Source organism: Fonsecaea erecta, assembly GCF_001651985.1.
Source record: "Fonsecaea erecta strain CBS 125763 chromosome Unknown Scaff6, whole genome shotgun sequence".
Lineage (NCBI taxonomy): Eukaryota > Fungi > Ascomycota > Eurotiomycetes > Chaetothyriales > Herpotrichiellaceae > Fonsecaea > Fonsecaea erecta.
Genome location: NW_017387249.1, coordinates 580782 through 600238, shown reverse-complemented (window position 1 = coordinate 600238; position 19457 = coordinate 580782). Strand labels below are relative to the sequence as shown.

The 19457-nt window shown below is 52.7% G+C and overlaps 8 protein-coding genes across 8 annotated transcripts; 5 read left to right on the top strand and 3 right to left on the bottom strand.

The window, feature by feature from the left end:
• Positions 1 to 865: 865 nt before the first annotated feature.
• On the top strand, positions 866 to 2533 carry AYL99_07247 (hypothetical protein; the record flags this gene model as incomplete). The annotated part of the gene is made up of 1 exon (XM_018838756.1): positions 866 to 2533. One exon carries the CDS (start codon positions 866 to 868, stop codon positions 2531 to 2533), a length of 1668 nt encoding a protein of 555 aa, XP_018691524.1.
• Positions 2534 to 3294: 761 nt separating this feature from the next.
• On the top strand, positions 3295 to 4476 carry AYL99_07246 (hypothetical protein; the record flags this gene model as incomplete). Its single annotated transcript, XM_018838755.1, has 3 exons — positions 3295 to 3443; positions 3559 to 4414; positions 4471 to 4476. 3 exons carry the CDS (start codon positions 3295 to 3297, stop codon positions 4474 to 4476), a joined length of 1011 nt encoding a protein of 336 aa, XP_018691523.1.
• Positions 4477 to 4527: 51 nt separating this feature from the next.
• On the bottom strand, positions 4528 to 5869 carry AYL99_07245 (hypothetical protein; the record flags this gene model as incomplete). The annotated part of the gene is made up of 2 exons (XM_018838754.1): positions 4528 to 5003; positions 5077 to 5869. 2 exons carry the CDS (start codon positions 5867 to 5869, stop codon positions 4528 to 4530), a joined length of 1269 nt encoding a protein of 422 aa, XP_018691522.1.
• Positions 5870 to 7635: 1766 nt separating this feature from the next.
• Positions 7636 to 9189, top strand: AYL99_07244 (hypothetical protein; the record flags this gene model as incomplete). Its single annotated transcript, XM_018838753.1, has 1 exon — positions 7636 to 9189. One exon carries the CDS (start codon positions 7636 to 7638, stop codon positions 9187 to 9189), a length of 1554 nt encoding a protein of 517 aa, XP_018691521.1.
• Positions 9190 to 9342: 153 nt separating this feature from the next.
• Positions 9343 to 10425, bottom strand: AYL99_07243 (hypothetical protein; the record flags this gene model as incomplete). Its single annotated transcript, XM_018838752.1, has 2 exons — positions 9343 to 10331; positions 10386 to 10425. The coding sequence occupies 2 exons, from the start codon at positions 10423 to 10425 to the stop codon at positions 9343 to 9345; spliced, it is 1029 nt and encodes a 342-aa protein (XP_018691520.1).
• A 397-nt stretch (positions 10426 to 10822) lies between these two features.
• Positions 10823 to 13794, bottom strand: AYL99_07242 (hypothetical protein; the record flags this gene model as incomplete). Its single annotated transcript, XM_018838751.1, has 7 exons — positions 10823 to 11202; positions 11259 to 12172; positions 12222 to 12330; positions 12383 to 12640; positions 12693 to 12850; positions 12899 to 13254; positions 13306 to 13794. 7 exons carry the CDS (start codon positions 13792 to 13794, stop codon positions 10823 to 10825), a joined length of 2664 nt encoding a protein of 887 aa, XP_018691519.1.
• A 668-nt stretch (positions 13795 to 14462) lies between these two features.
• AYL99_07241 (hypothetical protein) lies at positions 14463 to 15998 on the top strand (the record flags this gene model as incomplete). Its single annotated transcript, XM_018838750.1, has 1 exon — positions 14463 to 15998. The coding sequence occupies one exon, from the start codon at positions 14463 to 14465 to the stop codon at positions 15996 to 15998; it is 1536 nt and encodes a 511-aa protein (XP_018691518.1).
• A 361-nt stretch (positions 15999 to 16359) lies between these two features.
• Positions 16360 to 19045, top strand: AYL99_07240 (hypothetical protein; the record flags this gene model as incomplete). Its single annotated transcript, XM_018838749.1, has 5 exons — positions 16360 to 16369; positions 16426 to 16549; positions 16602 to 16790; positions 16841 to 18893; positions 18947 to 19045. The coding sequence occupies 5 exons, from the start codon at positions 16360 to 16362 to the stop codon at positions 19043 to 19045; spliced, it is 2475 nt and encodes an 824-aa protein (XP_018691517.1).
• Positions 19046 to 19457: the final 412 nt, after the last annotated feature.

Here is a 19457-nt window from a genome sequence, read left to right as displayed (position 1 = left end):
GATGATCGCAAATCTGACGCTGATAGTGTGCCGTTATTGACGTCCATACAAGGAATCTCATTTCCCCACCAAGTTTCTCGGCCCGCGAGTGGATTGATTTTGAAAATTGTAAACCGTGTGACTATCATTGGTGCCAACTCCAGCCTATCATGACTTTGTGGAATTGAACAGTGCTTTACTTTAGGAATTCTAAGGAACTGTTCAGAGGTTAGAGAATTGCGAAATCTTGTCAAGTGTTTTTCCAAGATTCAGAACTAGCCCCAGTCTCAGCATCTTTCCCAGGTGCAATATAAGTCCTGGCCAAACTTCCAGAGTGGATGGCCGAGGTCGATTGATCATGAACTCCAAATCATTTCATTCCAAATCGCGATCTGGCTGCTTGCGTTGCAAGTCAAAACGGGTCAGTCTCCTCTCCTAGTCAAAAGTTGTGCCTCTGCTTGTTTGATCAATCAACAGCCTTGGTTCTTTGAGGAAATTGACGTATTGGCTCACTGACACCTCATAGATTAAATGTGGTGAAGAGCAGCCCGGCTGCCTTCGCTGCCTAAATAAGGGTTATCAATGTCCTGGGTACATGTTAAATGTAAGATGGTCACTCAAGCACCAACCAGATCGATGGAAAAGAAGTCTGTCGCATGCAGCACCTTCAATGCCCCTTCCTGACAACAGTGTGGGCGGGCCACCGACAACAACGGTAGCACCGGAGGCCTTAGCCACATATACCACCATCAACCATCAGAAGACGAACACGGCCACTTTGTCACAAGCTCCACAATCTTTTGAAGCTTACCCCGCTGCCGATTGCTCGAATATGCCTCCTTGGACTAGGCCTGGGGAGCCCTGCGAAGCGTTTAGCACGACAGCGATGTCTGACCACTCCGTTGCCACGGGCTATCTGGGCGCGACGAATCAAAGGTCGTTCCCTCTTTACGAGATGTGCACCTGGGATCAGACCGGAAGCCTGGTTTTGCGAGCTGGGGGTGATCCTGTGTCTGATTTGAACCAACAGGCTTTTCAGTTGACGGACTTGGTGGATATTGCCGTATCCGACTTTGACCTGGAAGCGTGGGATGGGAGACAAAGTCGAGTCTCGAAATTGCCGAGCCCGGTGGACGCCCGTTCCCATGTCAATGAACCAGAAGACGAGCCTTTCTCGAGCCAGAACCAACACCAGCAGAATGCTACGGTGGGTCTTTCCCAGCATATTTTCAATCTTCCTTCGGCACTCTCAGACTACTTTTTTCGTGAGGTGATCGCGCTATTCTGTGCCTGGGATAGCAACCATAATATCATGAGAATAATCACCGAAAACAACTTTCAATCGTCGGGGATGTTATATCATACGATGCAGAGCATGGCGGCGGCATGCCTGGCAAAAGACTTGCCGTATCTGGTAGCGGTGGGCAGACGAGAACGGGCGCAGGCTTTGCAACTCGTGCAGAGCAGCTTGAAGAGACCTGGCCCGTCTACGCAGGCAGATGTCGTCTTGTCAATGCTGCTGCTGGGCCATGGGGCATGTTGGTTTGATCCACTGAACCTCGGGGTCGACCATTTCAAAGCGGTCCGCACCGTTCTGGCCCGACGCAACCTGGAGGTAGACGACTCTTCCTCCATCTGGTCCTTCTTTGAAGGGAGTCTGGAGTATTGGGCAATGCTTCTCTCGTTTTTGACTAATATTGATGACTTGGACGACCGGATTGAGCAACCTACCACGAATTACGCAGGCCCACAGTCGATCCTTCTCCCATCCCCAACATTGCCCCATCCATTCAGCGGCATATCGCGTGATGTCATCCGCATTCTCACTGACGTGGGGTTGGTGGTGTTTCGATATCGCAAACGCATCTCCAGACTTGTATTTTGGACCGAACAGGATCTCGAATTCTTCCATAAGTCGATCAAAAAGGCGCGGCTGCTGGAACGACGGCTCTTGAGCCATAAATCTGCAGATAGCTCGACGGTCATGGAGCCGGGTGATGAGAAAACTTCTGTGTCGCATCTCCAGAAGATGGACGAAGCATATCGTTGTGCCGGTCTCCTCCAGCTGTACCGCGTATTTCCAGATCTTTTGGCCGAGCGATATAATCCTTGGGACAAAGACGAACTCTTGCATTCAAGACCCGCATCCAAAAATCCCACAGCTGAAGAGCAGAACGTATGGCTCACCAAGCTGGGGTTGCACATCCTCGGCCTTCTCCGGGACATCCCCTTTGAATCTCACACACGGAGTATGCAGCCATTCCTTTTGGTTACAGCGTCAAGTGAGCTTCGCTATCCATCAGCAGTTTTGAAAGCCAAATTCCAGTCTGGGGGGTTGCGGACAGTATGTGATCATGCATCCATTGAGATAGCTCGTGCGCGGCGCTTCACTAGTTCACGCTTGTCGGCGTACTCTCACATTCTACCCTTGAACAAGGTCAAGAAGATCCTCACATTGGTTAATACAATATGGGAAGTCTCCGACAAAGGTGAACATAATACCTACTGGGTTGATGTGGCGCAGAGGGAACGACTTCAAACTATAATGGGGTGATAGAAAGGGTTTGCGAAGAACGACGTAGGGTGGCTGTCGACGCCAGTTTCCTCCACGCAGCCGTGATTATACTTCGTTAAATGGAGTTTTTGAACGAGTAGCGGACTTTAAGTGACCGCTGGTTGTTACGATATTGGTGAGGATGACCGTTAAGTCGCCGGAAGAGAGTCCCGGCTGGGCTAAAAACATCGAGCAAATGATCTGGGATTTCTCGTCCGATCGTAACCATCCGGCAGAACTGGATGGAAATTCGTTAAGTCGACTGGAGCCTTCTTTGGGGTCGGTCCAAGCGAGGGGACGAGAAAGTGGTCGAAAGTCGAAAAGGCGCCAAAGACGGAACGGGCGACGCGCTGCATGCGGTAGAGCAGGTTCAGGATGAAGGGTGAGTGTGAAGGTGAGCGCCACGTGAGTGTGAGGTTAGAGGGGAGGGAGTGGTTCTAAAAGCGGCACGCCCGGGGTGAGTCGCACGTGAGCGCCGAGAGCACGCGAGTGAATGAGCTAAGCTGTATTAGATTAGCGTGAGAGTGGATCGTTAGTTTTAGGGTTAGCTCGGTCTCCACCATGCCTGCTTACGTTTTTCGCCCAATCGGAATGCAGGCATCAAAATGGAGCAGGACGATTCGGGACAACTTCATGACGAGGAGGAAGTATATATTCCTGTGCCTTGAGATGTACTTGTCAGAATTTCATGAGAATCCACTCGTGAGTAAGGCTTTGCAACCAGTGCCAGCTTTCCATACAAATCCTCCTTAGAAGGAACAATGCCAGCACACGAGAGGAAAACCATCGCCATCGTTGGCGCAACAGGGAGACAAGGCGGCAGCGTTGCACGCACTTTCCTCTCGGCTCCCCCGTCCTCACGATGGCATGTCCGCTGCCTCACGCGCAATCCTTCGTCTGAAGCTGCCAGGTTAGTATCTATGTCATTCTTCTATTCTCATAAAGTTCAGACTGGCTTGAACATGCGCTCTGCAATGGAACTCTCCTGCATTATCTGGATTGACTGGGTACTGATGTTCAATAAGGACACTTGCTGCCCTCGGCGCGGAAATCATACAAGCCGACCTCTCCTCCGTACCGAGCCTGGTCTCGGGGTTCTCGTCGGCCCATGCCATCTTCGTGAACACCAACTACTGGGAAGTGTATAGGGGCGCCCTGGCCGCCGGGAAGAGCGACGACGAGGCCTCGCAATTGGCGTACAACAGCGAGATCAGCTGGGGCAAGAACGCGGCCACGGCAGCGTCGCAGATCCCCGAGCTTGAGAAATTCGTGTACTCGGCCTTCGGCTCGATGAAGATCGCCTCCGGGGGCAAGTACGCTCGCTGCCACCATTTCGAGACCAAGGGCGTGGTCGTGGCGTATATCTCTGCAGAGCTGCCCCAGCTGGCAGCGAAGACGAGTTATATCTATGCGTCTTCATATTCCGACAATCCGTTGTTGTACCCGCACAGGGTGCCATTTGGCACACCGTGGATCGTGTGGCTGGTCTCGAAACTCCCGTTTCTGGTGCGATTTCTGCCCACTCCTCCTCCTCCAGGGCACCAAGAGAAGTCCAAAGAAAAGAAGCGGTCCCAGGGTTGGGGCCAATATCTCATGGCTCTTCCGGCGAGGATGTCGATGAAGATTCCGGTCTTTATACCGCACATGTCGACTGGTGGGTATGTGCGTTGTCTGGTGGAGGACGAACCAGCAGGGACAAAGCTGTTGGCAGTTGATTGGTGGATTGGGCTCGAAGAGGGCATGAAGACGTGGGAGAAGGTCACGGGCCGGAGGGCTTATTTCATTGAGCTCACCGTGCCGCTCCTCTGCCGCATGACAGGCTTGAAGGAAGAGGTGGTCGACGGCGCCGCTTATCTGGCCGAATATCCTTACATGTGTGAAGTGAAGGATTATATCGAACCAAAGGGCCTGAGAAACCCACCGCCGGAGACCATGAGCTTTGAGGACTATCTGAGGAGCAGGGACCTGAAGGAGTTGCTGGTCTGATCAACGGATTAATGGATAACCTTTTGCTTTAGTGCCTTTGCCGCAAACTCTTCACGGTAGATTGCTTCCATTTCTCTCCTGATCGCCACCACCTGCGATGTGTCCGAAAACTCGACGTCTCCCCAGCTGAGACATTGATCCTTCTTGATATCATTCTTCAGCTTCACGCCGTGGGCCAGCCCGATTGGTAGACCTCCCATTTCCAGAGATGCTTGTGCCGGCATCAACGTCCCGACGACGGTGTACCCGCCTTCGCCGTCCAGTATTTCTCCCGCGCTGAGGTCTCGCTTTGCTGTAGCAACGACATCACCTGCAAATGTCTTAGTCTGGCCCGTTGGTTCACCGCGACTCATGATGCTTGCCACGGAATAACCAACTTCGAGACCGATAAAGTGGAATGGTTTGTACTGTGTTGCGTAGTATCCTGAGGGGTCTGTCTCAAGGCCGTACTGCTGAAAGCACTCCTTTTGATAATCACTGGGAGCTGTGATTCACAAATGTGTGAGTAGCCTAACGAACCAATATTGCAACACTGTCTTGGATGGGACGACACTTACCCTTGACTACCACGTACACCCCGAACCTCGCATCTTTAAATACTTGCTTCCCGTTGCGTTCCAAAGACGACACAACGTCCACTATACCCGACTTCTCGCAGACTCCACCTTCGGAGACGGGCTTCAAGACCTTGGCCATGTCGTGGTATCCGCATGGGGTGAAACTTAACCCCTTTGTCGGACAAGCCAGCCCCGTGCCGTTCGCCACCGCCGCCATCTCCAAGCTGGACTTGGTCCCATCGAGAAACGAGTTGAACATCTGAGGATTCAGACTATCCCTCGCCACCTGCTCTGGTGTGAATCCGTACAGACCCCACACGGTGTCGGGGGTGGAGTACTTATAGTCCGGGAGATACTTGGTGCCTTTGCCGGCACACACCACGTCGAATCCACAGGTTCTGGCCCAGTCCACCAGCTCCGATATCAGGGCGGGCTGGTCGCCATATGCCATGGAGTAAATGATACCGGCCTCTTTCGCCTTCCTGACCAAGAGTGGCCCGGCGAGAACGTCGGCTTCGACGTTGATCATCACGATGTGCTTCTTGTGCTCGCAGCACAGGAGGGCGTGGCGCACACCTGCCGCGGGGTTTCCTGTGACCTCGAGGATGACGTCGATGTCGGGGTGCGCGATAAGAGCTGCAGATTCAGTCGTCACAACCGTCTTACCGGCCTTGATGCCTTCTGCCAAGCTCATCGTTCTAGTCATGTCGATTCCGTCTTCTGGATAATGCGTTCGTTTGAAAGCGTCATAGACACGAGCCGTGTTGAGATCGCACACGCCTGCGAGCTTCATCCCTGGTGAGTGATGAACTTGAGAAATGCTTGATATCGACAAATAGAATAGCCACCGGTCAGCCGAATTCTGTTCTGAGCATGGCGACGGTATATTCTTCTCGCTCGCTCTGTTCTCGTCTGCCACTCCTCCTCCCACGAACGGATCGATAGACCTACAACATTGACCCAAACTTCCCGGCTCCGATGACCCCGACTCGAATTGGGGTGCCAGAGGCTTCCCGCTCAGCCAATTTTTCCGAGAGGCAGCTCATCTTCTATCCCCTGTGGCTGGGGGCTTCTTGACTCGACAATTGGCTAACCCACTCCAAAATTAAGTGACAGGATCTCAAGTGATGTTGCACCTCGACGATGATAGCAGACAGATTTAATTGTTTGGAAAGACGACCAAAACATGGTCGGGAAGAAACCCTGTGCCGAAGCCCCCGCACCATAAGGACTCCAGGATATGGTATTGTACACGCGTGACCAACCAAACTTGCTGAAATGACTCTCTCACCAATGTTTACCCCATACCACGGAAACTTAGCCCTTTTCGAAGATTGGGGATGTGAGGGCATACCAGGTGGGCACCCCGGGCAGTTATGCCGCATGCCACAGCACAGGTGACAATTTTTGTTTTCCAGTATAGCAGTATTGGTGCTTAGAAACGACGTACTTACCACAAATGCACAATTATACTCTTTGCAAGATGGGGGATTGCCTCCTCTAGCTATATGAGAATGCGGACTTCGAGCCTTGAAGCCTTTGACGAACCTCAGCCTCGTTGGTGCTCCCTGAACTCCTCTTCGAAAGCGACTTTGACGCTCGCCGCGACTTCTTCTGTGCTCATCCGTCAGGCTTTGTTATGATGTGGCAGGCACACTTCCGGCCTGAACCCAATAAACCCAATCTGACCAGAGATGCATTGTTTGCTCCAGGAACATGACTGATGCGTCGCCAGATCGGTATTGTTCAGGGCGTTCTTGACTTGTGCTACTCTAGGTGATACTCGACAGCCGTGGTCAGACCGAGACATCTTGGATCACTTTCACCCTGTCCCTACCTTTCTGACAGAATGCCTTTTGCGTTCTCGATTGTAATCGACTTTGTACACATATTTAGACTTGAGCCCAGGGATGGTCGAAAGGGCGGCCCAAGAAGGGGACCAAAATATTTGTGGTTCCTAACAACCATTGTCTTCTGCTCATCTCCCTCTCTATTCCAAACCAAAACTCGGTTCAACCGTGCTTCCATCTTGGTCAAAACCAATCTCGTCCAGAAGGCGCGGTTTGGCAAATGATCCTCTTTGACTCGAAACAAGGAGGGTATGTGACGACAGGTCTGATGCGAAGTTGGATATACATGCCTCTGGACACTGCGTAACTGAGCCCCCTCCCCGCCAAATGTCCCGTATAATTGTGGGGAAATATAGAGACAGATATTGTCCCACCGGATCAACCACAGTAAGTCCCCTCGCTCTGCAGCAAACCACAAAGCAAGCAGGCGTGAACAATACGCAATCCTATACGCTGGGGGGGCCTCTTACTCCAACATGTCGTTTATGATCACCATCTCGTCTTGCTGATTTTCTGCGCGGGATCAACCCGCACTCTTTACAAAGCAACCTTTTTCTTTAGGCGGGACCATCATATTACTTCAGGCCATCAGTAGAAGTTAGACGTGTCGAATACGAGGAGAATATGTTCAAAAGCAGTATTTATTCTGCCTCGCTAGACATTTCCAACTCATGATTGATGTAGAACAGCAACAAAGTCAGTTACAGTCATGAAGATATTCAATCCTACCACCGCCTTGCTCCTCGTTGTCGTTTGTATCATTTGGGTGGTCCACTCGCTGATCTATGGCAAGAGAAGGAAGCTCCCTCCTGGACCACCACGGCTACCTATCATCGGTAACCTACACCAGGCGCCAGCACTTTACCCATGGAGAACGTACCAGACGTGGACCAAGCAGTATGGACCAATATACCGTCTCCAATACGGTCTCAACACCGTGATCATGCTGGGCACGTATGAAGCCGCTCACGACCTCCTCGACAAGCGGAGCAACATCTACAGCTCTCGACCTCACGTTGTCATGGGTGGAGATTGCGTGAGTAAGGGCTACAGGACATTGCTCATGCCATACGGGCAAAAATGGCGTAACCATCAAAGACTCCAGGGCGCCTTTCTCAATGTCCGCATCTCACAGAGCTATCGCCCCCTTCAGGAGCTCGAGAGTCTCCAACTCATCCACGAGCTCCTCGACCCAGCAGCCGACTTCTCCGATCGATTCCACCGCTACTCGTCAAGCTTGATCTTTGCGTTAGCATACGGCAAGCGGATGACTAGAGGTGACGAACCAGAAGTCGAAGGGATCGATCAGGTCATGGAGAACTTTCTGTACGCCGCCAGGGTCGGGACGTGGCTCGTGGATGCGCTACCGGCATTAAACTGCCTTCCTTCCTTTCTGGCCCCCTGGAAGCGTTATGCTGATAGGTTACACGGTTTCGAAGCCAACCTTTTCATAAATAATTTGATCCAAGGGAAAGCGTCCACGCACTGGAACTGGTCGAAACAGGCTCAAGCGATGAAGGAAGGCCAAGCCATGTCGCAGAAGGAACTTGCCTACGATGTCGGCATTCTCTACGAGGCCGGGAGTGATACGACAACCATGGCCCTGGAAGTCTTCACACTGGCGATGCTTCTGTACCCCGACGTCATGAGAAAGGGGCAGGCCGAGCTTGACTCCGCCCTCGGATCTTCCCACTTCCCAACATTCGAAGACAAAGATCGCCTGCCTTATATCGATGCCATCGTCAAAGAGACACTGCGGTGGCGCCCAGTCTCCGCCGGCGGTATCCCCCACGCCGTGATCCAGGACGATGAGTACATGGGATACGATATCCCCGCCGGCGCGACGGTCATAGGGAACCATTGGGCGATCCACCTGGACGAGAATGTCTACCAGGACGCGTACACCTTCAATCCTGACCGCTGGATCGACGACCCAAGCCTGCCCCTGGCCGCCTTCGGATTCGGACGCAGAGTGTGTACGGGCCAACACATCGCGAAGAACAGCCTCTTCATCAACGTCGCCCGGATCCTGTGGACGTTCGACATCGAGCATGAGTACAAGGTGGTCGGGGGCCTGCGGCAGAAGTGCGAGGTCGACCCGTTCGCCTTCACTCAGGGTTTTAATTCGAGGCCGGTCAAGTTTGAGGCGCGGTTTGTGCCAAGAGAAGGGAGAGCGAGTCAAGTCCGAGGAATGTGGGAAAGAGCCGAGAAAGACTTGGCTGTGGTCATAGAGAAAGTACGGGTTGAGACCTCGAAGGCGTGATCGACCAAGAAGAAGCATTCATTCAAGAATACGCGCAAGGGGGAGAGAGCGTGTGTGAGCGCCCATGGGAGCCATGTAAAAAAATTGTGCCAGAAAACACAGAATCTCTGGTTTTTGCCATAGCTACTCGAATGACCACGCTACCTTTATCGATCAATGCCAGTATTTCCAACTCGTGGCTCGAGTCCTTTCCCACCCTTGATTGAAGGCCTTGACAATGCTTTCCGGCAGAGGTCCTTTCTCGAGACACTTGAGGTTCTCTTCCAGCTGCTTGATGCTGCTCGCACCGATGATGATCGCGTCGCCTTTGTCGCCCCGGAGTAGGGAGTGGTGCATCGACCACCGGAAAGCACACTCGGCCTCCGTCAGATCGTGGCCTTTGATTGCTTCTCGGAGGATACGCAAGGCTTCAAACGCCCCGTCGTTCCAATACCGACCTCGGTACGCCTTGCCCTGGAAAGTGGTCGGGTCGAAGCGAGTCCCCTTTTCGACCTCTTCGTTTGGGATATCGCGACGGTACCGGTCCGTTAAGTAGCCGCCGGCCAAGGGGTTGTATGCGTAGAAACTGATGCCGTAGTATCGCAGACAGGGAAATAACTCTTGCTCCACACTCCGGTGGATGGCGTTGTAAAGGCCTTGGTACACCGTGGGCTGGATCCAGCCATTCCGCCGGCAGATCTCGCAGATTTGAGCCACCTCCCAGGACATGTAGTTGCTGATCCCAAACCGCGTGAAGTATCCCTCCTTGTGGAGGTTGTTGACCTCGCGGAGGGTGACTTCGTACGGCGTGGTCCGATCCGGGCCGTGGAGATACCAGAGATCAATCTTTTCGGTTTGGAGCGCCTTGAGGGACTTCAACAGGTTCTCTCTGAGATGCTCCGGACAGTGCGTCGTGCCCTTCCCTCCTGGCGCGTTAGGGTCGACAATATTTGCCGTGGGATAGAACTTGGTGGCCATCGCCAGCCCTCGGTCTGCCCATTTAAGCATACCCAAATACTCCTCCGATGAACCAAGGCCATAGAACTGGGCTGTGTCGATTTCATTGTGGCCATGAGATCGGAAGAGGTCTAGCATTGAACCAGCAACCTGTAAGTCATTGACGCGAGCTTGTTCAACCCCGGGACGTCCAAAGGTCATGGCACCTGAACGTTATTTATCAGAACTGGATTGGTTTGACAGGAGCGGACCATACGGACCGAACACGACCTTGACAGGTTTTTCCGGAGTCGGCGACATTTTGACAGACCTGATGACATTGCAAACAAAGAGAGCGAGCACGGTTTTCTAGAAATTATATAGCAATCCAGCCAAGGGATTCGTGACAACACTGGGCTGCCGCTGCTGAAATGGCGCTGAGCATACTTCGGAGTTTGGTTGTATGACCGGTCAGACCTGTACGTCGCTGACAGTTGCACTAACTCCATGTTTTGTAATCATTTGATGGTTTCTCTCCCGCTGTAATGCTCTTGACCGGCGAGCTGCGGTACTGGCTCTGATCCGACGCGTGAATGGTTGACGGGTGGTGCTAACAATTACCGTTGTTAGAGGCTTGTCAGGGGTTCTTGATGTCTTGCCGTCCAATCCAAGTTGTTATACAGCTCAATTAAGCATTGCCTGCCAAACCTTCCATCGTTCAGCGACGTTGCGGCGACGGCATTGGGTCTTCGGACGGCGGGTTATATGGGTAAGCTGTTGCTTGGTCGTCGGTCAGGACGGCTGGTGCAATAGACGGCGGCTGCGAATGGGTCGAAACAAAACTGGGTGTCCTAGACACACCCCTCGACGTGAAGCCCCCACTGGAACTGCCGAGCTCAGGTTTAAGCCGCCGTTGACTGAGCCGGTCAAATTCGGCCACCACTGGGCCAGTGCTTATGTCCATACCGATCGCACGGATGAAATACTTATCCTGCACGCGCTGGGCGGAGGCCACCGATCTTTTGGTCTTCGAATGCACCAGAGCATACACTGACTTGTAAAGCCCCTGGCCCGTGTAGCCGATCAAGCCCATGCATGCTTCAACGAGGAAATCATCAGGCGGTTATCATCATACAAGGGGCCACCAAACTTACCTGATGTGGGTTTCGTCACAGTCTGCAATAGCCCCTTGCCAACGCCTTTCCCAAAGCCAAACACCCCTTCTTTCGCCAGACCCTTTGCTGGCTGCACCGCAAAATCTGTCAGCCCCTGGGCCATCTGGTGAACAAAATTTGTCCCGGCAACTGTGAGGCCACTCTTCCAGTCAGTGACGGCGGCATGATCAGGCACTTCTTGGCCGTAGAGCTTCGGCGTATTCCGCAAGCCTTCAGCAACGGCCACTGGGACGTCGACCAGGCCTCCTTTTATCACTATTCCGGTAAGATGAGATATACTCATGGCAGAGGCCCCCACCATCCTCGCAACTTGTCTGCTTGAACCTTCTCCCGGATCATTCTCCGTCCCAGCCGCGCTTCGATGAGATGAGGCGCGCCACAGTTCACGGTCTTTGTCTTTCTGCTTGCGGATCGCGCGCGGGTTTCTCCAAAACCCGCTGAAAGCGGCCAGAATATCGTATGAGACTTCCATCGAGACGGCGAGAGAGCCAGTAAGGAAGTCCCATCGACGGTTCTCGATGGTGAACGGTTTTGGTCTGTACAACCGAAGATCGTCGGACCTGATCTTCTGAGCTTGGATCAAGATTTCAGCCGCAGCCCCAGATATCTTGAGAGGGGTTTTCGACCTCCTGTACACCCATGTGGCGGGCAGTCCCTTGATCAGATCACAACCCATGTCATTAACTGGTAAATGACGATGAAATGAGTGAACCGCTGCTTTGACTCCCATCTCCTCAGCCATTTTGTCAGCCACCACCTTCGCAGCTTCCCGGGTCTGTTCACGTAAGCAAAAGCGGATGGAGTCGCTCAGATTCTTGCTGTTCAATTTCTTGTGGGGAATGGGAGGTGGTCCGGCTTGTGAGGCAGCTACCACGTTGCCCCAGAACGGTTGACTACAGGTCATCAGCAACGACCAAGGCATGGATTGGAATGGCAGCATACTCTCCGAAGAATGGCACAATGACGGTTGGGCGGCCATTCCTCAGCCCGCAGGCGGTGGTCCCGGCTCCGCCGTGGTGAACCACCATAGAAACTTGTTGAAACAACCACTCTACTTGTTTAGCAATAGAGGTGGCACAACATTGTATCGGGTTTCCACTTACCATGAGGACATTCCCCAAGAAAGAAGACGTTATCATCAACAGCTTCGCCTTCTAGGTTGGCCCAGCCTTTCGAAATGATAGCACGGACACCACATTCCTTGACCGCAGAAAGCAATATCTGAAGGAGTCTTCCGGGGTTTTCAATCACGATGCTACCAAAGCCAATGTAGATGGGGATCGGACCCGATTTCAGAAATTCGTCGAGGTCGGCCGGGACGGTGTAGGGTGCGGGATCTCGAAGTAGAAAACCGCAGACGTCTGCATCACTTGTTAGAAAAAAAACCCCGTACGCGGAGCGGGAAGCCTTGACCGATATGCTTTCCCCAGTCTTTGGGCTTCGGGGCTAACGCGGGCGACCAGCAGTAGGTGTGAGGAACTTGGAGAGTCTCCATGAGGAAAGGAGCTTCAGACCTTGGGATGGGTTCCAGGTCAATTGATTTTCTCCAACTCTGTACAATGTCGGCGATCCTCGGAGGCAATTAGCAGAGCATCGTCGAGAGAGCAGGCCTGTCTTACCCATTCCAGGTCAATAATTGGACCATGCCGTAGGAGATGTAGTTTGCTAGCTTCGGATCGGTGCTGCTGTTCCTGATGTTCGCGAGAGGGTGGGGGAATGCACGAGTCGGGCTCCATGGCATGGTGAACATGATGTGGAGCGGAATCCCTAGTGCTTGAGCACAATGAATGTGGGCAAAAGATGGAGGGTTGGCGATGATGGCGTTGGCAACGAATGGATCTCCGCTATCTGTAGGTAAAATGCATGAAGCCCAACAACCTTCGAGGATCTCTCGAATCATCTGCCTATTCTTGCTCACATCTCCTTCTCGGAGAGCCTTCATGCGAGGAAGCAGGCCGGGATTCTTGACCATGTACTAGACAATCAATTAGCCCAAGGTCAAGCAAGTGTGATCACACCACAGTACCGCCATCAGTTCAGCAGGGTCGCCTCCCACCGAGTAGAACTCCAGCCCTGCACCCTCAACAAACTCCCTGAAGACGCCGTGAGTTGCCAGACGCACTCTATGCCCATGACGCTGCAGCTCTTGCCCGAGGGCAACAAATGGCTGAACATCCCCACGACTACCGACAATCTGGATCACAACATTCAGAGGCAGTTTCCAGGAGTCTATTTCCGAGAGGGTTGAGTATGCCGGTGGGGGTTCAAAGCCATCTTCTTCATCCTCGGAGGCCTCAATAAGTTTCGCAAAGACCTGGGCAAGTTTTGAGTCGAGGTTGAGAGAGACGCGCCCGTCGTCGAGAATGCTGGTGGTATCATCCAACAAGGCATCAGGGAGCGGAGAATCAGGTTCGTCAGCAACAGCAGCATTGTCTGTTTGAATAGGACTGTTTGGAATGTATAAAGGCGGAGGTAAGGCTGGAGGGGAGCGAGCGAGCTTCTTTCCTTTGCCCATAGCTGGAGAACAGTGCTCTAGAATCGGCCAAGAAGCGGCACGTTCTCCAGATCACACTTGTCGGAAACATCCGCCTTGATAACTCTGCACATAAAAAATTGTTTCTTCGCCCTGGGTTCCAGGCGACAGTATTTCCTGCGACTAGTGGAGAATGCATTTGGCTCGTAAGTGGCTGCATTGTGGGGGGAAAAGGAGGCTATGGTTGAGTTTCCGCCCCGAAAACCTCCCGGGGGAAAGCTCAATGTCAGTAATCATATCCGAAGCTCGACGTATGATTGCATGTCTCGAAGATTGCATTTCTGCCTGAGCATAGCCCACTTGATAGATGGAAAGCTCCAAGCTCAGCTCTTCGAAGCAGTCCGGCAAAAGTCCGACAGGCATCAGTGATAATGCTGTCCAGCCTCTCTACTCTTGGAAGCATATTCCCCTCTCGGCAGGTTAACAGCCACACTTAGGGGCCATCATGACGCTGTAGTGGGGGATGAGGACTATGTTCCTCGTACATATCGCCTGTCTCAGGAGAGGCTTCAACCTTTTGCAGCGTTTCTGGCCGAATACGAGTGTCACATGCACGCTAATCCCAAACAGGAAATCCTGCCATGAATGACATCTGCTTCTCCGCTTCCACGAAAATTATTTCGAACAGGCACTTCGCTATGCCCTCCGCCATGGCTTCTGCGACCGACGATTCTAGCAGCGCAGACGAGTTTCGAAATCCTCCTCCAAAGCGCAGACGCATCTCACAAGAGAGTGGTAGTACTCCAAGCACTGTGATCCAGCCTGCTCCAATATCCAGAGTGAAAAAGAGCATACCTCCACAGGAAAATGGATCACTGTCGGCGGCACCACCTTCTGTCCCTGCAACCTCTGGTAGCTTCCAGTCGCTTGCTGTGGCACCCTGGCTGATACATTCCCTGGCTGCGATGGCCATATCACATCCTACCGAGATTCAACGCACCTGCATACCTGAAATTCTCAAGGGAAGAGATTGTATTGGAGGCTCGAGAACGGGTACTGGAAAAACGGTGGCCTTTGCGGTCCCTATATTACAAAAATGGGCAGAGGATCCATTCGGTATCTACGCCGTCATCCTCACACCAACGAGGGAGCTGGCTCTGCAGATTTACGAGCAGTTTCAAGCTCTAGGAGCGCCGCAGAATCTCAAGACGGTATTGATAACAGGAGGAAGTGATATGCGACCCCAAGCGGTCGCTCTCGCCAAACGACCACACATCGTCGTGGCAACACCAGGAAGACTAGCAGACCACATTCTCAGCTCGGGCAAAGAAACCATCATCGGGCTATCTCGCGCGAGAGTGATGGTTCTCGACGAAGCCGACCGCCTGCTTGCCTCTGGACCAGGCTCCATGCTTCCAGATCTCAACACCTGCCTATCTGCCCTCCCTCCACCTTCGGCACGGTTAACCCTGCTCTTTACCGCGACAATAACGCCAGAAGTTCGAGCACTGAAGGAATTACCACGCCCGCCAGACCGGCCTCCTGTTTTCGTCTCGGAAATTGCAGACCTCTCGGATGCCTCTCTTTCCTCCAGCCTTGTCCCGGCGTCGCTCACACAAACATACCTCCAGATTCCCATGACTCATAAGGACGCCTTTCTTCACGTGCTTCTGTCTGTTCCTTCGTTCACGAAGGTCCCTGAGCCTAGCATCATGGTCTTTGTGAACCGTACCAGCACCGCTGATATTCTTCACCGTACCCTCCTCCAACTCTCCCATCCCGTGACGGCACTCCATTCCGAACTCCCCCAGATCCAGCGAAACAGGAATCTGTCCGACTTTCGCGCTCAGAAGTCGCGGATTCTCATAAGTACAGACGTGGCATCAAGAGGTCTCGATATTCCCGAGGTCAACTTCGTGGTCAACTTTGACGTCCCCCGAAATCCGGTAGATTACGTTCATCGAGTTGGACGTACAGCCAGAGCGGGTAGGAAAGGTACGAGCATCACATTTGTTGGACAGAGAGATGTCTCTCTGGTTCTCGCCATTGAAGAGTACATTGGCAGTAAGATGGAAGAATGGACCGAAGAAGGAGTGAACATCGAGACGCGTGTTGTGAGAGGCCGGACCTTGAAGGATGTGGCCGAGGCGCGAATGGAGGCTCTTCGCGATGTCGAGAGTGGCAAGGACGTGACAGGTTGGCGGAGGAAGATCAAGAAGGATAGGAAACGAGCGTTGACCGAGTAGAGAAGCTCAACGCTGCATTGCTTCCCAACTTTAATGGTGTCGTTGATATAGCATACATTTCTCTGTAATATGTGTGTCCTCCATCCGGAGATACCCAAGGGGCAGGTTAGCTCCGGTTCTTGGCATGACACGGGTCCCGATTGGCCGCCATTGAAGGACACTTCTGCGCATGCATGAGTTGTTCCTGAAATGACATTAAAGGCTTTGGCATTGTCAACGGTCGCAGACATCCCAGTATACTTACCATCCTCCCTCGCCGGCTCAGTCCAAAGTCTACCCAGAGGGTCAATACGACCGTGCCAGAATCCATGAAAGTTTGAACTTCGTTGGACGACCCCCAACTCTGGGTCAGCAGGCCACCATGACTTCCCGTCAGTCGTCCTCTGTACTGTCTGCGCTGCTCGAGGCATACTGATATGTATTCAAGTCAAGCAATTCATCCGCAACGTGCGAGCCTCCAAGACCATCGCAGACGAGCGTGCCGTCGTCCAAAAAGAAAGTGCCGCAATCCGAGCCAGCTTTCGAGAGGAGAGCGGAGACTCCAACATCAGGTCGCTCATTACAATCGCTCTATGAGAAGGGGACGTTTCTGACATGAAGTAGGAGGAATAATGTCGCCAAGTTGTTATACCTGTTCACGCTGGGGGAGCGCACACATTTCGGCCAGATAGAGTGCCTGAAACTCTTGGCCTCTCCCAGGTTTGCAGACAAAAGACTGGGATATCTGGGGACGATGCTGCTCTTAGACGAGAATCAAGAAGTCCTCACCTTGGTTACGAACTCGTTGAAAAAGTATGTGTGCGCACGTTGCTCCTCGCAGAAGTCTTGCTGATCATCCATAGCGACCTCAATCACTCGAACCAATATGTCGTTGGGCTGGCTCTCTGCACCTTGGGCAACATTGCCTCGATCGAAATGTCGAGGGACTTGTTTCCCGAAATCGAGACGCTGATATCTACCGCTAACCCCTACATACGTCGAAAGGCCGCGCTGTGCGCCATGCGAATATGCCGGAAAGTCCCAGACCTGCAAGAACATTTCCTCGAAAAGGCCAAGGTGCTGTTACAGGATAGAAACCATGGAGTTCTCCTATGTGGATTGACCCTGATAACCAGCATGTGCGAGGCGGATGAGGCAGAGGGTGGTGAAGAAGGCATAGTCGAAATGTTCCGGCCAGTAGTTCCACACTTGGTCCGCACCTTGAAGAGTCTGACGAGCTCGGGATACACGCCTGAACATGACGTTTCCGGGATCACAGACCCGTTCCTACAGGTCAAGATCCTGCGTCTTTTCCGAGTGCTGGGGCGGGGGGACCCGGCGACCAGCGAGCAGATCAACGATATTCTGGCACAAGTCGCCACCAACACCGAGTCCTCCAAGAATGTTGGGAATGCCATACTGTATGAGGCGGTCCTCACTATCTTAGACATTGAAGCCGATTCAGGTCTGAGGGTGCTGGGCGTCAACATCCTAGGCAAATTCTTGGCCAACAAGGACAACAACATTCGATATGTCGCCCTCAACACGTTGATTAAGGTGGTTGCCATTGAGCCCAACGCTGTTCAACGGCATCGAAATACGATACTGGAATGCCTGAGAGATCCGGACATCTCCATCCGACGACGGGCGTTGGATCTCAGTTTCACCTTGATTCGGGAAGATAATGTGCGGGTGCTCATACGAGAATTGCTGGCTTTTCTGGAAGTCGCCGATACCGAGTTCAAACCCGTGATGACGACGCAGATTGGCATTGCGGCAGATCGATTCGCCCCTAACAAACGTTGGCATATCGATACGATGCTGCGGGTTGTCAAGCTGGCCGGAAACTACGTCAAGGAACAGATCCTGTCGTCTTTCATTCGCCTCATCGCCACCTCGCCCGATCAGCAAACTTATGCAGTTCAGAAGTTGTACGCGGCTCTGAAATCCGACATCACACAAGAGGCTCTGACTCTGGCTGCTGTTTGGGTCATTGGCGAATACGGCGACGCGCTCCTTCGTGGTGGATCATATGAAGAGGAAGAGCTAGTCAAGGAAATCAAGGAAGCCGACATTGTCGACCTGTACACGACAATACTCAACTCGACATATGCGAATCAAGTGGTGACCGAATACATCATCACTTCTGCCATGAAGCTGACGACGAGGATGTCTGATCAGTCACAAATTGAACGGATACGGCGCCTCATGAATTCCAGAACAGCCGATCTGAGCATAGAGATCCAGCAGAGGGCCGTTGAATATAGCAACATGTTCGGCTACGACTCGATCCGAAGAGGTGTGCTGGAGAAAATGCCGCCACCAGAAATCAAAGAGGAGCAGCGGGTTCTCGGCCAGTCCACCACGCCTGCGAAGGACAAGAGAAAGACTCTGAAAGCGAAAACAAATGTCAAAGTGGCCAAGACGACAGAATCCGACATGCTTCTTGATCTCATGGGCGGATCGGACGTGCCTGCTGTGGACACCAGCGCCACACTGAACGGCCAACAACAGACAGCAGATCTGTTAGCAGATATCCTCGGAGGCGGCAGCTCGGTTTCAAGTCCCCCACCACAAACAAAAAGCCCTGCACCATCCGCCAACGCGAATGCCATCATGGACCTGTTCGGCAATGGAACCCCCAAACCCGCCAGCCCTGCGCCGGGAGGACCAGCATTACACCCTGCCTACAACAAGAACGGTCTGTCCGTTGCGATTCAAGTATCCAGAAGTGGTTCCGCATTACAAGCCATTGCAAGGTTCAAAAATACTTCCGCTTTCGAACAAATGTCGAATGTCGGCTTGCAGGCTGCAGTTCCGAAGAGTCAAAAGTTGACCTTGCAAGCGATCAATAAAAGTACACTGGGACCCGGTGACGAGGCTACTCAGGGCATGAAGGTTGTTGCGGCAACAGGGGTAAGTTTTTTCGTAATCTATCTCATGATCTCTCTAACTGATGGCTCGATTAGGCCCTTCCCCCAAAACTCCGTCTACGTTTGAAAATCTCGTACACCAAGGATGGGGGCGGCGCACCAGTGACGGAACAGGTCGACTGGACGGAGCCGTGAAGTGCGGGAATACTTCATTGTATGCTCTTGTGCGGGCAGAAGGATTGCACCTACAATGTCAGCCGAAATACATCCGCTATACACGTGGTAAATGTCTTCGCCCACGGTCTGACGACAAGGCGAAAGCTATTCTCAACTCGAACTGAGCTTCGACATCTGAAAGCTTTGCGGATGCCACGGCAGCGATCACAGGGAATCTCGTCCAGACATCGACCACCCATGCGTCGTAAATGTTGTGATGGACCGAATGTGGGCGGCGACCTCGAGTCGCCGGCACGGAAACTGTTCCGCCCCGAAACAATAGTTGCAACCCGCAAGCTTCCACCCTAAAAAAAGAATCTCCAACAAGACTCTTTCTTCTAGATCAGTTGTCGCGCTGTTCCTGAGTGACTTGGCCTGTTTGCCTCCCATA